The sequence below is a fragment of the Doryrhamphus excisus genome, chromosome 22, assembly GCF_030265055.1.
Source record: "Doryrhamphus excisus isolate RoL2022-K1 chromosome 22, RoL_Dexc_1.0, whole genome shotgun sequence".
NCBI classification, from domain to species: domain Eukaryota; kingdom Metazoa; phylum Chordata; class Actinopteri; order Syngnathiformes; family Syngnathidae; genus Doryrhamphus; species Doryrhamphus excisus.
In genome coordinates, this window is record NC_080487.1 from 9,605,095 (window position 1) to 9,620,178 (window position 15,084).

General features: G+C 41.6%; 2 protein-coding genes across 3 annotated transcripts; both read left to right on the forward strand.

The window, feature by feature from the left end:
- Positions 1-994: 994 nt before the first annotated feature.
- si:ch211-136m16.8 (uncharacterized) lies at positions 995-9,543 on the forward strand. Its single transcript, XM_058062293.1, has 6 exons — positions 995-1,182; positions 5,269-6,891; positions 6,960-7,158; positions 8,845-8,888; positions 8,962-9,050; positions 9,113-9,543. The coding sequence occupies exons 1-6, from the start codon at positions 1,135-1,137 to the stop codon at positions 9,171-9,173; spliced, it is 2,064 nt and encodes a 687-aa protein (XP_057918276.1). The 5' UTR covers positions 995-1,134; the 3' UTR covers positions 9,174-9,543.
- Positions 9,544-10,220: 677 nt separating this feature from the next.
- Positions 10,221-14,990, forward strand: LOC131109863 (lymphoid enhancer-binding factor 1-like). 2 transcript variants are annotated; one of them, XM_058062295.1, is made up of 8 exons: positions 10,221-10,349; positions 10,465-10,909; positions 11,077-11,138; positions 13,102-13,176; positions 13,260-13,413; positions 14,231-14,338; positions 14,572-14,620; positions 14,711-14,990. In XM_058062295.1, the coding sequence occupies exons 2-8, from the start codon at positions 10,502-10,504 to the stop codon at positions 14,734-14,736; spliced, it is 882 nt and encodes a 293-aa protein (XP_057918278.1). In that variant the 5' UTR covers positions 10,221-10,349; positions 10,465-10,501; the 3' UTR covers positions 14,737-14,990. The 2 variants fall into 2 exon arrangements, with proteins under 2 accessions (XP_057918278.1, XP_057918277.1); XM_058062294.1 differs by having other exon boundaries at positions 14,778-14,990.
- The last annotated feature ends 94 nt before the right edge of the window (positions 14,991-15,084 follow it).

The following is a 15,084-nucleotide window of genomic DNA, read 5'->3' on the forward strand; positions in this document are numbered from 1 at the left end:
ACAGGATGTGGTCTGCTGTTTTAAGTTCCTCTGGTTACACCATGTTGATAGTTACACAAAGCAAGAGGACAAGGGAAATTCATATATATGCAGTATATAAATGAATATAAGACATAATAATAATAACAATAATGTTGTTGAAATTTAAAGTTCATGTTGGCCTGTTTGTTGGAGGGTGAAAACAATAGAATTTTGCCCCACTGCAAATTACAACCACAATAATAAACATATTCTTGAATTCTGACAGTTAAATTAAAATATATTAAATATATAAAAAATGTAATATATTAAATTAATTCAATATAAAAATATATTAAAAATATATTAAATTAAAATATATAAAATAAAATATATAACATAAAATATATAAATATATAAAATAAAATATATAACATAAAATATACAAATATATAAAATAAAATATATAAATATATAAAATAAAAATATAAAATAAAATATACAAATATATAAAATAAAATATACAAATATATAAAATATACAAATATATAAAATAAAATATATAAAATAAAATATATAAAATAAAATATACAAATATATAAAATATATACAAATTGTCATTATATAGGATTAGGCAACACCACAATGTTGGTATTGATCCAATACCAAGTAATAAAAGGTATATTTGGTGACATCAATAATGATGCCAACACTTGTTATTTCACAATGTTCATCATCAAAATTAGTTGCAAACAATTCCACTAGAATAAATGCAACAATATGCAAATATTCCCTTCTCTGATATACTCTTGAAAATAACTAAACTATAATATAAACCCTATCAAAAATGAACACAATAACAAGAAACACTGATGAAAATAAACAAAACCGAAAATATCGCTCTCATCATGCGAGTATTGATCCCATACTGATACGACCTTTGATATCGTTACCGTCGATAATTTGGATTGATCCGCCCACGTGGGGTTGTACTTAACAGCTGCCCACGCGCCTCTTTTTTTTCGTCTCAGCTGTGTTAATCATCCTCATTACTAACCGGAAGTGTCTTAAGTGAGGAACTGAGGGAGCAAACGAACTAGCAGCAGAACAATTGCTACTTTATTGGCACAAACTGAAAACTTAGGTCGAAGAGTCGACGTATAAGAGAAAGTTTTAATGAAGATGGATCCAGCCCGGATCGAAGGGACGCTCTGGAATGTTTTGGTGAGGCGCTACGATGATTATTTTTGTTGTTTATGCTAGTAAATCATTACGTTGTGCATACATTCAAGGCACCGTTTCCGCTCAGAGCCCCTTGAGCGTGATGACGTAGTGGACGTGTCTGTCTGTGCGTCGTTTGTGTTCATCATGGATGATGCTAACACCACTTGAGTATTAAAACTTAGCTTTAATCATTTGATTTTACCACCTTTTTAGGCATGTAATATACGTGTGTATATATATAAAGTTTTTTCAACTAAATTGATATCCAATATGTGCGGCAAACACTTGTCAGTTCTGAAATATGGGACTTTTTCCACAAGACCGAAGGTGAGGTCATTAACAAAAACCCTCCATCTTTCCATTTTCTATGCACGCATGCACGGGGAGAACATGCAAACTTCGCACAGAGATGGCTGAGGGTGGAATTGAACTCAGGTCTCTTGGCTGAAGTCTGCGCGCTAACCACTCGACTGTCGTGCAGCCCTTCTTTTGGAAACATTAATATCAAAATTGGAAAAATTGCGCCAAGGGTTTAACACTGCATGAAGTCAGCCACCCCGTGTGGAAGTGGTAAAATTTTGGCTTCTTAAATTCAGAAGAAATTAATTTGAGGCTAACAGCTAGCAAGCAATTTTCCAGTTGTTTTCCATTTTCTATGCCACTTATCCTCAGAGTCGTGGGTGTATGCTGGAGCCTATCCCAGATGACTTCAAGCGAGGCACACATACAGTGGGGCAAAAAAGTATTTAGTCAGCCACCAATTGTGCAAGTTCTCCCACTTAAAAAGATGAGAGAGGCCTGTAATTTTCATCATAGGTACGCTTCAACTATGAGAGACAAAATGAGAAAAAAAAATCCAGATAATCACATTGTTTGATTTTTAAAGAATTTATTTGCAAATCATGGTGGAAAATAAGTATTTGGTCACCTACAAACAAGCAAGATTTGTGGCTCTCACAGACCTGTAAGTTCTTCTTTAAGAAGCTCCTCTGTCCTCCACTCGTTACCTGTATTGATGGCACCTGTTTGAACTGGTTATCAGTATAAAAGACACCTGTCCACAACCTCAGACAGTCACACTCCAAACTCCACTATGGCCAAGACCAAAGAGCTGTCAAAGGACATCAGAAACAAAATTGTAGACCTGCACCAGGCTGGGAAGACTGAATCTGCAATAGTTAAGCAGCTTGGTGTGAAGAAATCAACTGTGGGAGCAATTGTGAGAAAATGGAAGACCTACAAGACCACCGATAATCTCCCTCGATCTGGGGCTCCACGCAAGATCTCACCCCGTGGGGTCAAAATGATAACAAGAACGGTGAGCAAAAATCCCAGAACCACACGGGGGGACCTAGTGAAAGACCTGCAGAGAGCTGGGACCATATTAACGAAGGCTACCATAAGTAACACACTCCGCCGCCAGGGACTCAAATCCTGCAGTGCCAGACGTGTCCCCCTGCTGAAGCCAGTACATGTCCAAGCCCGTCTGAAGTTTGCTAGAGAGCATTTGGATGATCCAGAAGAGGATTGGGAGAATGTAATATGGTCAGATGAAACCAAAATAGAACTTTTTGGTATCAACTCAACTCGTCGTGTTTGGAGGAGAAAGAATGCTGAGTTGCATCCAAACAACACCACACCTACTGTGAAGCATGGGGGTGGAAACATCATGCTCTGGGGCTGTTTTTCTGCAAAGGGACCAGGACAACTGATCCGTGTAAATGGGAGAATGAATGGGGCCATGTATCGTGAGATTCTGAATGAAAACCTTCTTCCATCAGCAAGGGCACTGAAGATGAAACGTGGCTGGGTCTTTCAGCATGACAACGATCCCAAACACACCGCCCGGGCAACGAAGGAGTGGCTTCATAAGAAGCATTTCAAGGTCCTGGAGTGGCCTAGCCAGTCTCCAGATCTCAACCCCATAGAAAATCTTTGGAGGGAGTTGAAAATCCGTGTTGCCCAGCGACAGCCCCTAAACATCACTGCTCTAGAGGCGATCTGCATGGAGGAATGGGCCAAAATACCTACAACAGTGTGTGAAAATCTTGTGAAGAGTTACAGAAAACGTTTGATCTCTGTCATTGCCAACAAAGGGTATATCACAAAGTATTGAGATGAACTTTTGTTTTTGACCAAATACTTATTTTCCACCATGATTTGCAAATAAATTCTTTAAAAATCAAACAATATGATTATCTGGATTTTTTTTTCTCATTTTGTCTCTCATAGTTGAAGCGTACCTATGATGAAAATTACAGGCCTCTCTCATCTTTTTAAGTGGGAGAACTTGCACAATTGGTGGCTGACTAAATACTTTTTTGCCCCACTGTATAGACAATCGTTCACACTCGCATTCATACCTATGGATAATTTATAGTCTCCAATTAACCTAACATGTGGGATGTGGGAGGGTTTTTTTCCGGAGTACCCGGAGAAAACCCACGCATGCAAACTCCACACAGAGATGCCCAAGCGGAGAATCGAACCCAGGTCTTCCCCATCTCCTGACTGAAGCTTCATGAACAGAAACAAGTAATGTAATTGTAACATCACCAGAAGAGAATCCAATTAATTGATTACAATTTTAAAATGGCTGATCAAAATTTTAAAACCAGTTGAAAAATTGGACAAATGTATTTTTTGCACTGCTGGATCTTAAAGAGGTTCTAATTATTTATTCATTCATTTACTACCGCTTTTCCTCACGAGAGTCGTGGTGGGTGCTGGAGCCTATCCCAGCTGTCTTCTTACCCTGGACTGGTGGCCAGCCAATCACAGGGCACATATAGACAAACAACCATTCACACTCACATTCATACCTATGGACAATTTGGAGTCGCCAATTAACCTAGCATGTTTTTGGAATGTGGGAGGAAACCGGAGTACCCGGAGAAAACCCACGCATGCACGGGGAGAACATGCAAACTCCACACAGAGATAGCCGAGAGTGGAATTGAACCCTAGTCTCCTAGCTGTGAGGTCTGCATGCTAACCACTCGTCCGCCGTGCTGCCCAGGTTCTATTTAGAGATTCCAAATGAAATTCAAAATTAAGAAATGGAATGGGAGCAAGCCCAAAATGAATTGGGTAAGCATCTATCCATCCCATTTTCTATGCTGCTTATCCTCACTAGGGTCGTGGGTATGCTGGAGCCTATCCCAGCTGTCTTCGGGAGGTTTTTGAGTCTACCATTTGACTATTTTTGTTCCGTAACCCTCAGGATCTTTAATGAAGTTTCAAATGACCATCTTACTACGTCAACCTCAGCAGCATTTTCGCGCGCTAGGAGCCTTTGCTTATGCAGCTCAACAATCCGACCGTAGACAAGTCTCAAGTCACTCGTATGTATGAATGAATGATTGGAAAAAAAATCTAACTCTATAGACCTTGAAGACAACAGTCAACCCTCGCAATATCATGGTTCATTTACCGCTTCCTTGCTATATTGTGGTTTTTGAGAAATTGATTATTTCATGATTGCTGTTTTGTGATAGACAGTTCTTCAAGTCAAAACCATTCATTCATTCATTCATTTTCTACCGCTTTTCCTCACGAGGGTCGCGGGGGTGCTGGAGCCTATCCCAGCTGTCTTCGGGCGAGAGGCAGGGTACACCCTGGACTGGTCGCCAGCCAGCCAATCACAGGGCACATATAGACAAACAACCATTCACACTCACATTCATACCTATGGACAATTTGGAGTCACCAATTAACCTAGCATGTTTTTGGAATGTGGGAGGAAACGGGAGTACCCGGAGAAAACCCACGCATGCACGGGGAGAACATGCAAACTCCACACAGAGATGGCCGAGGGTGGAATTGAACCCTGGTCTCCTAGCTGTGAGGTCAGTGCGCTAACCACTAGACCGCCGTGCCGCCCACGTCAAAACCAATTAACTGCTATAAATGACAGAAGGAAAAACTGTCTTGTGTTCTGGTCAATACCGATCCATTCATCCATCCATCCATTTTCTATGCTGGTACACCCCTGGTCTGGTCAATACTGTAATTCTAATGTATGGTCTTTGAAAAGTAAGACATAAGACGCATTATGTCTCTATATCTGTGCATCTTGTTTTTCAGTACTATATAGCTGGAGCAGTGACCAGATTCCTCAGGTCAGAACCTCCTAACACAATTAGCAATGATCCGCTTCAAGAACCCACACTTGAAAGCGGTTCTGGTGGCGATGCTCACATGGCGGTCCATATTAAGGAGGAGCCTACCTCAGCTCAGCCTGATCGGTATGTTGACTTCGGTGCAGACGGAAGTGGAGAGGAAGGATTCAATGACGGCACAAGAAATAATTACTCCAAGACAGATTCCACCTTGGAGAAAGAGGAAGAAGCTGAGGTGCAGTTCTGCACTGTCGCTGGGTTAAGTCTCAGAGAACGGAATACAATGATCCTCGAAGACAATAGCAATGGTTTGACTTCTGATAAAGGAACCAAACTCGACACACTTGAAGATCGCCTCAAGCCTGAAGTACCTGAAGCTCAGTATTGCAAAGAGGACAACCACACATCTTCAACCACAGATGACCTAAAAGTTGACGGTGAAATGCCAATAAAAGCCAGACATTTGGATGAAGAATCAGTTATGAGTAAATCACAAAAGCGTTCCATGGAAGAATTAGCCACGGCGATGCCAGTAAAAGGTGAGGGGGAGACGGGACAGGAAAAAATTGTGTTCTCAAGTATATGCAATGATCCCGTTACTCCACAGGAGCTAAATACTCCAAGGAAACGCCAAGAGGGAAGCCAAGACTTACTTCCTGAAGAAAACAATGAGTCTGAACCAGATGCAAATACAATACAAGGGTTCCTGGAAGTCGGGGATTCCAAGGAAATCCCAAATTTACCCGAAGAGGTGGAGATCAAAGAGCAGGAGATCCTTCAAAACAGCAGTGGCGAGGTCGGAGCTAAACACAAAACCGAGGCGACTAGTCCCAGATTGGTACTGCAGAGCTCAATGAAGATGGGACTCGATGCTCATTATGGTATAGCAGCAGATCATGACATGAAAGACCATCAGGGTAGAATTAAAGTGGTTGAACTGGAGCAAGGTCAAGGGTTATCTGTTGCTACAGGAGATAACGAGACCCGAAGAGGAAGAACGAAGGAGTCTGCTGTCGGATTGGGTCATGAGAAACTGCTTGATGTTGAGGTAGAGCACGGACAGATGGACGACCTCGCTGGATCAGAGCGTGTAGAAGACATGCGGCTCAATACAGAAAGAAGCTCTAAGTTTCAGGAGGAGAACACAAAACTTGAAATTCATGACAACCTGAACAAAGAACCCAGTGTAGATCAGATAACTGATAATTTCACTGAGAAAACAATCAGCCAACATCAAGATGGAATTTCTGAAGATCTCCTTGACTTGTGGACGCAGACTGCATTATCAGAAGTCTCCAAAGAAGACCAGATATCAAAGGAGAAACCTAATGAAGTCAAATCCATCTCGGAGCAGCAAGTTGGCGATGATTCAGAAAGCTTCACTGTGCTGTCATCATCATCTTCGACCGCAGAGTCAGGGTTCTCCGATCAGTCCTTTGGTGACACCGCTTGCCCAACGAATGCTCCTTTTGCAGCCGAGCAAGACGATGCTCAAGAGTTGCACATAAGAGACTCAGAAGCTTCATTGGAGGAGTTGTCAAGATATTCTGAACCCTTAAAGTTTGCTGAATTTGAAGATCACATTCAGGTATGATTGTCTTCCTTGAAATATGACTGGGAAATCAGAGCAATCGCTTAAACTTTGCATCATTGCAGGTGAGCCACTTTGTTATGAACTTTGCCCCTCAAAAGTCAAGGATCTCCGTGAAGAACCCACATGTAAGACCGCCAAAAGATCCACGTTCTCTACTCCAAAGGCCCTCTGTGGAGCCTATGTTGGCTCCACCACCGGCAACCAAGATTCCTGCCGGTGTGCGGGCATTGGGAGGACTGGGATTTGGAATCAAAATGCCAGGTAGTACTCTGATGAAGAACAAAGTATCTAGTAACAAAGTATAACAAAAGTGAGTACAACACTCACATTTCAGCAATTACGGTATGTCCACAGCTGCCACATATACATAAAGGCTGACATTTTTTTTCCTATGTACATTTGTCCATGCAGTTTGAAACCACTTATTGCGGTTTTGCGGTCTATTTCGGTCTATTATTAGTTAGAACATATTGAAATACAAATGTCAAGATCGATGATGATGGCTGGGTTTTCTTGAGGGATCTGGCAACTTCTGAGCCTGGTGATGTTATACAAAACACATGAGACGAGTAAATTTACTCCCATCACATACTTTGGGTCATACTGATGATATTTCTAATTTACAGTATGTGTTTATCTCTAACCATTTTCAAGCTACAACCTTTGGAAACATTCATTCATTTTCTACCGCTTATCCTCACAAGGGTCGCTGGGGTTGCTGGAGCCTATCCCAGCTATCTTCGGGCGAGAGGCGGGGTACACCCTGGACTGGTGGCCAGCCAATCACAGGGCACATATAGACAAACAACCATTCACACTCACATTCATACCTATGGACAATTTGGAGTCGCCAATTAACCTAGCATGTTTTTGGAATGTGGGAGGAAACCGGAGTACCCGGAGAAAACCCACGCATGCACGGGGAGAACATGCAAACTCCACACAGAGATGGCCGAGAGTGGGATTGAACTCGGCACTCCTAGCTGTGAGGTCTGAACGCTAACCACTCTCCCACCATGCTGCCCTCCTTTGGAAACATTAATGTCAAAATTGGAAAAATTGCGCCAAAGGTTTAAAACTACATGAAGTCAGCCACCCCGTGTGGAAGTGGTAAAATTTTGTCTTCTTAAATTCCGAAAAAATACATTTGAGGCTAACAGCTAGCGAGCAAGTTTCCAGCCGTTTGGAGTAGCAATGTGGTATAAATTATCGTTGTTACTTCATGTGTACAGGGTTCTAATATTAAAAAACATTGTTAGATAGTCAAACAGGTTTTCTATAATTAACTATGAAAATATTTATTTTATTAACATTAAATCCTATTTTGTTGAAATTAATTTAACCAAGTCTGGAACCAATAAAAACTGCCATAAACGAGGGATGACCGTATACGTCTTTTTGAGAGACACAAAGCTTTGTCTTTAAATAGATATCACATGAGAAGATATACATACCAGCAAAGACTCTCTCTTTGATAGCGGGGGCGGTTCATATAGTGTCTTCAAGGGCTATACAAACGTGGATATACTTTAAAGTAGTCAGCGTACAGCTTGTATTGCCTGCAGTCAATCATGTTGCATGAGTACTGCTGGAGCTGTGGGAGCTGTGGGTTCACTGGGGAAAACATGAACGTGACGTTCTAAGCAGAACATGATGCACCTCTTGGGAAATCGTTTTAGAACACAACGAGCCAAACACACCTGAGAACGACAAGTGCCTTGGTGAGGAAGCGAAACGTGATGGAGTACTATCATACAAATACTCATATGTTATATCCAAGTTTAATTTCTTTAGTATTGTTCATACATGAGATATATTTAAATGCTGGAATGTGAAGAGTGTGCTCACTTTTTGGAAAAAGTACATTTCCATAATCATTTTAACCACAATTTTAATGCTGTCTGTGTTTAGTCGCTTGACAAAAGACTTGTCACATTTTGTTTGAAGGACTTGGTGCGGGTTTTCCTGCTCTCAAAAAGTTTCCAAAAAAGGTAATCTATGACGCTATATCCATAGCATTTGGAATTGGGTACTGGAAGTTGAATATTTATCATATTCCAACAGGAAGCTGAGTTAAAACCAGAGAAGGGCGACACTCCCACGGAAGAAGAGTTGCCACAAAAACCTAAATGGCTGCCACCAAGACAATCGGGGTAAAAACACATTATTCACTCTTCACTCAAAACTTGTTTACATATCTTTTATTTTCTTCTAGATTTGGAAACCCATTCATGTCCGAGCTCAAGACCAAATTGAAGAAACCCTCCCAGAAATGAGGGGCTGTAATGTTGTGTACTGTTCATATATTCTATGAAATATTGCTCAATGATGTCATATGTATAGATAATGTGTTTACATTTTGTAATTAACAGTAATAAACTATGAATGTTTTTGTTTTCTTTTGAACTTTACAGGAATGTCCATTTGCGTACAAAATAGTATACTGCTTATAGTTGTGTATTTGCTATAGATACATTTGCGTAACTACTACAGGTAGTACAATTGTTATACAAGCGTATTCAAGAGTCAAATTGCATGTTGAGTATTATAAATTTGTACATATAGGGATCCTGTGCAACGATGCCCCCTAGAGGATTTTGAGGGGCATTGCCTTAACATCAAAGCACAGGGTATATAAAATTAGTACAGGTTGCTTTAAAAAAGTGGTTCTCAATTATTTTTTGAAGAAATGTTGTCATACCCCCCCTCTCTTCCCCTACTCCACTCCACCGATTTTAAATATTATCGAGAAACCGATATCTGTACTATACAGAACTCTAAACTGAAACCAGGAAAATGCAACAAAATGGAGAACTGTAAGGAATATAAGGGAATACAAGCGTAATCAAGAGTTAAATGTGTACAGGTTGACAAGTCTGCATGAACGTTTAAGGTACTTCCTGCCACTCGTGCTCCTCCTGACCTCTTTGCCCTCAGTTGCCCACACCCCACTGTTTGAGAAGCGTTGCTTTAAAGTCACTGCAAAAGCTCCTCCCATTTGGATCCTATGCAACAATGCCCCCCAGAGGCTATGATGAGCATTGCATTGACATCAAAGCACTGGGCGGTACATTTGGGCAGTGCTATGATCCTCCAACTATGATATCATAGACGCATCATTCCTTTTCTGTCTATGATCTTTCCTTTCATCTCCTGAAAGATATGAAAAATAACATAATACCAATAAATATTGATATATAAAGTCTCACAAACAAGCTTTAATGGTTTCTTTTGCTTCCTAAGTTCACATCTGTAGCAAAATAAAAAGCTTAAATATGCTTAAAACGATCAAATGATAATTGTCGTGGTTGCCATGGTGATTGAAGCGCTTGCTGATGATGTCACAAACAGACAAAAGGGTTAAAAGACAAGTTGGTTGGTTCAGTGTATGCTGGCACTTGGCGTCTTCAAACCCTCGTGTACACAACTCAGAGCACAGCCAAACAAAGCCGGTGAGTACCTGATTGGTTGAGTAAGTAATTTGTGTTATATGTAGTTGTGTATAGTATATTTATATTTACGGTATTTTGTATATTAAACTATAATTGCCACTTCTGTTTACCACAGGTTCCTTCAGCATTAAAAACGTCTCCACCGTAGTAAAATGGACCATGACCTGTCAGATCAGCTCTTCATCCATTGCGATCATGACATATTGGGCGATACACCCAACCCCTCATTGTCCCCAAACCTCCCTTCACCTTGCGACCCTGAAAGCATCTACACCGAGCTTCGAACGGTCGAAGGTGAGGTGGATGGTTCAGGTGTCTGGTTCCCTCTTGGGAAGACACTGGATGTCCCGGCCGCAATGATGGCTTCTCCCAGTTTGGAGCCATCATGCTGCGCTGGTTTCATGCCGCCACTGCCGCCTTACAGCCATGGCCTGGTAAGCGGAGGAGGACAACAACAGCAGCTTCTGGAGACCATGTTTTGTCAGGCCAGCTCCGCTCTTCCTCCACAATGCCTCCCTTATGGCTGGCCTGCCACTCCCTTCGCTCCTCATTCTCACCTGGTAAGACACAAGCAGCACACAAACACGATGGCTTCAAAGTTATGTCAAAATTTCACTGGAAAAATTATATTTTAGAAGCATTTATTGGAAGTGACAGGAGATGTATATATTAATAAACTACACAGGAGTTCTATATGCTGCAACACAATTACGTGATCTGGTTGCAGGATGATGATGCAGCAATGATGATGCAACCACCTGGCATCAACTTGACTTCAGTTGGGCTCATGTAAGTGATCGTCTTATATTAACGTTCAAGTTTTATTTGCTAATTCTTATATTAGCCTAAAATGGCACCGCGGTACAAAAGGCATTGAAATGCCATTTTTCATCTAAAAATAACTAAGCTTTCAAGTTTTCATTTTTTGTACTGACACAACAGACGGCGGTAAGGTTTCCCATTCAAAGCATGCACCAAGATGTTTACTGCACATTTTATTCAGAAATAATAATGTATAACAGTTTTGGTTTGAGCACATTGAGTGTGACATATTTTAAAGCTGACACGGGAGAAAAAAAACACAATGAAAATCTGTTTCTGAGTGACGTTTCTCATTCCCTACAAGTAACAATAAGGAAAATGGGGAAAAAATGAACAGTAAAGTAGGCGTCACAACGGTCCTCACAGCTAGGAGGACCAGGGTTCGATTCCACCCTCGGCCATCTCTGTGTGGAGTTTGCATGTTCTCCCCATGCGTGTGTTTTCTCCGGGTATTCTGGTTTCCTCCCACATTCCAAAAACATGCTAGGTTAATTCATTCATTCATTCATTTTCTACCGCTTTTCCTCACGAGGGTCGCGGGCGGTGCTGGAGCCTATCCCAGCTGTCTTCGGGCGTGAGGCGGGGTACACCCCGGACTGGTCGCCAGCCAATCACAGTGCTAGGTTAATTGGCGACTCCAAATTGTCCATAGGTATGAATGTGAGTGTGAATGGTTGTTTGTCTATATGTGCCCTGTGATTGGCTGGCGACCAGTCCAGGGTGTACCCCGCCTCTCACCCCAAGACAGCTGGGATAGGCTCCAGCACCCCCGCAACTCATGAGGATAAGCGGTAGAAAATTAATAAATGAATGAATGTAAAATTTACAGGGCTGCACGGTGTGCAAGTGGTTAGCGCGCTGGTCCCACACCTAGTATACCCTAGTTTGATTCCACCCTTGGGCATCTCTGTGTGGAGTTTGCATATTCTCCCAGTGCATGCGTGGGTTTTCTCCGGGTACTCCGGTTTCCTCCCACATTCCAAAAACATGCTAGGTTAATTGGTGACTCCAAATTGTCCATAGGTATGAATGTGAGTGTGAATGGTTGTTTGTCTATATGTGCCCTGTGATTGGCTGGCGACCAGTCCAGGGTGTACCCCGCCTCTCGCCCGAAGACAGCTGGGATAGGCTCCAGCACCCCTCCGCGACTCTCGTGAGGATAAGCGGTGGAAAATGAATGAATGAATGAATGAATGAATGAGCTGCAAAATGTTAATTATAAATAATATAAAATGTTATAAAATAATAAAATATAATAAATACAGGAAACCTCGGATATATCGGATTCAATTGTTCCCACTGGTTTTGTCCGATATAAGCGAAATCCGTTATATGCGTATACCGGAAAATGTCCGTTTTACGCATATATCGGATTTATATCCGGTATATGCGTAAATCGGATTTTATCCGTTATAAAAAGGCACTTCCTTGACTGTTTCCAATGTACCTGGACGCGCAGGCAACGCTGCAAATGACGTCGTATAGCGACCTGTCACGATTCGGCGAATCGGAGCGCCACGATGCGGCCATCCGATATATGCGAGGGAAATTTAATGGAAATGCATTGGAACGGGACTGGAGATTTTGTCCGAAATAGGCGAAATCCGTTATAAAAAATCCGATATATGCAATGAATTTTTATTGGAAATGCATTACAGAAAAATCGGTTATTTTTTATCTGTCCGTTGTGAGCGAATTTCCGATATATCCGAGTCCGATATAGCCGAGGTTTACTGTAATAATATAATAATATAAAATGATAAATAAATGTATTTTTATTCATAGCATTTTTTTCTATTTGATATGTTCAGTGTAATTCAGACTGTTGTTGTTTTAAAAGATTGATTTAAGACTATTTAACAGACGTTCTTGAGAAGCTGGATGTAGAAGAGAAGATAATCTGCCTTATCTGTCTATTGTCTCCAATCAGGAAGAGAAATGCTGCACAAAGAAATCCAACTCTGTCTTGTGTCCCTCTTCCCACCCCAAACACCACGAGATCTATGTATGTTCATTTTCAAGTCAATAAGCAATATTTTGGTTCCATTCTAATGTGGATCTAACTTTCTCCTCCCGCTGTCTCTGCAGGAAAAGAGACCGTGACAGCCATCAGGATGAAAAGACGTACGTCAAGAAGCCACTAAATGCATTCATGCTGTATCGGCAGGAGCAGAGACCCAATGTTGTTGCTCAGCTGAACATTCGAAACAGCGCTATTGTCAACAAAGTGGTTGGGCAGATGGTGAGTTTGTGTTATGGAGTGTGTGCTGCACGGTGGTCGAGTGGTTAGCGTGCAGACCTCACAGCTAGGAGACCCAAGTTCAATCCCACCCTCGGCCATCTCTGTGTGTAGTTTGCATGTTCTCCCGTGCATGCGTGGGTTTTCTCCGGGTACTCCGGTTTCCTCCCACATTCCAAAAACATGCTAGGTTAATTGGCGACTCCAAATTGTCCATAGGTATGAATGTGAGTGTGAATGGTTGTTTGTCTATATGTGCCCTGTGATTGGCTGGCCACCAGTCCAGGGTGTACCCCGCCTCTCACCTGAAGACAGCTGGGATAGGCTCCAGCAACCCCCACGATCCTTGAGGATAAGCTGTAGAAGATGAATTAATAAATCACACTTGCTTTTAAGTTTTTTTTTATTGCATACACTAGAATTGATATTTAAACAAAGCTTTATTTACAAATCTCTGTGCACAAATGAACTACATCAATGCTACTCATAGGTAATTACCCTAAAAGTGCTATACTATAAACTGGGGCTGCACGTCGGTCGAGTGGTTAGCGCAGGAGACCCGGGTTCAATTCCACCCTCGGCCATCGCTGTGTGGAGTTTGCATGTTCTCCCCGTGCATGCGTGGGTTTTCTCCGGGTACTCCGGTTTCCTCCCACATTCCAAAAACATGCTAGGTTAATTGGCGACTCCAAATTGTCCATAGGTATGAATGTGAGAGTGAATGGTTATTTGTCTATATGTGCCCTGTGATTGGCTGGCTGGCGACCAGTCGAGGGTGTACCCCGCCTCTCGGTGAGTTGAATGTGTGTTGTGTCCGCAGTGGAAGTCTCTGACAAAACGACAACAGAGGAAATATTACGAGCTGGCTGATGCTGAGAAACTGCTCCACGCCCAGCAGCATCCTGAGTGGTCTTGCACAGAAAACTATGTGAGTTTCTATAATCCATAGGTGTTATAAGGAACTGAAGGAAGCGGGGGGGTCACATTTATTAATCCTAAATCCAATGTAGAAATAAAATGTCCAAGCAAATTAGTTTAATATCTAATAATATATCACAATAATAATGAATTTATTTGTAGAAATACCATAGGCCAATAATGCAGGCTGCAAACTTGAGACACAACTGCAAATATGGCATAATGTATGTTTGTGTGTTTCAGGGTAAAAAAAGGAAGAGGCAAAGGAACAAAGTCAACACCGATGGTCAAGGTAAGACATCAGCATCGGAGTTTGAAAATTTGCGAAACAACTCTATTCCGCAAATTTGATTTTCACTAACTTTTTTGTTGATGTCGCCAGGGGGAGAACTTCTTTTCTCACATTAAATTGTCATTTCTGTTGCACCACCTGCACGTGAAATCTGCAGAGCACACTTTACAGGCTCAGATGCAAGATGCAACAACACCAGTCCATGCGGCTGTGGATGACAGTCCTCATAAGTCAGCCATGATGCTTTGTGCCCAAACGCAGCTGCGGGTGATGCTGGAGTTGATGGTTTAGTTTAAACCCAATGGCCTCAACATGACATTCTTCAATCTAGGATTTGCAAGGTTCAATAAATAAATTCCGAGGAACATATTTTAAATTGTTTTTTAATTTGGTTCTTCAATCTAGGATTTTCAAGGTTCAATAAATAAATTCCGAGGAATATATTTTTTGGGCTGGAGGGGCCC

What these genes read in the sequence shown, in the direction of transcription:
- si:ch211-136m16.8 (XM_058062293.1), top strand. Translation starts at nt 1,135, where the DNA reads ATGAAGATGGATCCAGCCCGGATCGAAGGGACGCTCTGGAATGTTTTG. An exon ending in GGACGCTCTGGAATGTTTTG is followed by an intron (nt 1,183 to 5,268) that starts GTGAGGCGCTAC and finishes CTTGTTTTTCAG; the next exon opens with TACTATATAGCTGGAGCAGT. An exon ending in CTGCCACCAAGACAATCGGG is followed by an intron (nt 9,051 to 9,112) that starts GTAAAAACACAT and finishes ATTTTCTTCTAG; the next exon opens with ATTTGGAAACCCATTCATGT.
- LOC131109863 (XM_058062294.1), top strand. Translation starts at nt 10,502, where the DNA reads ATGGACCATGACCTGTCAGATCAGCTCTTCATCCATTGCGATCATGAC. An exon ending in TTGACTTCAGTTGGGCTCAT is followed by an intron (nt 11,139 to 13,101) that starts GTAAGTGATCGT and finishes GTCTCCAATCAG; the next exon opens with GAAGAGAAATGCTGCACAAA. An exon ending in ACAAAGTGGTTGGGCAGATG is followed by an intron (nt 13,414 to 14,230) that starts GTGAGTTTGTGT and finishes TTGTGTCCGCAG; the next exon opens with TGGAAGTCTCTGACAAAACG.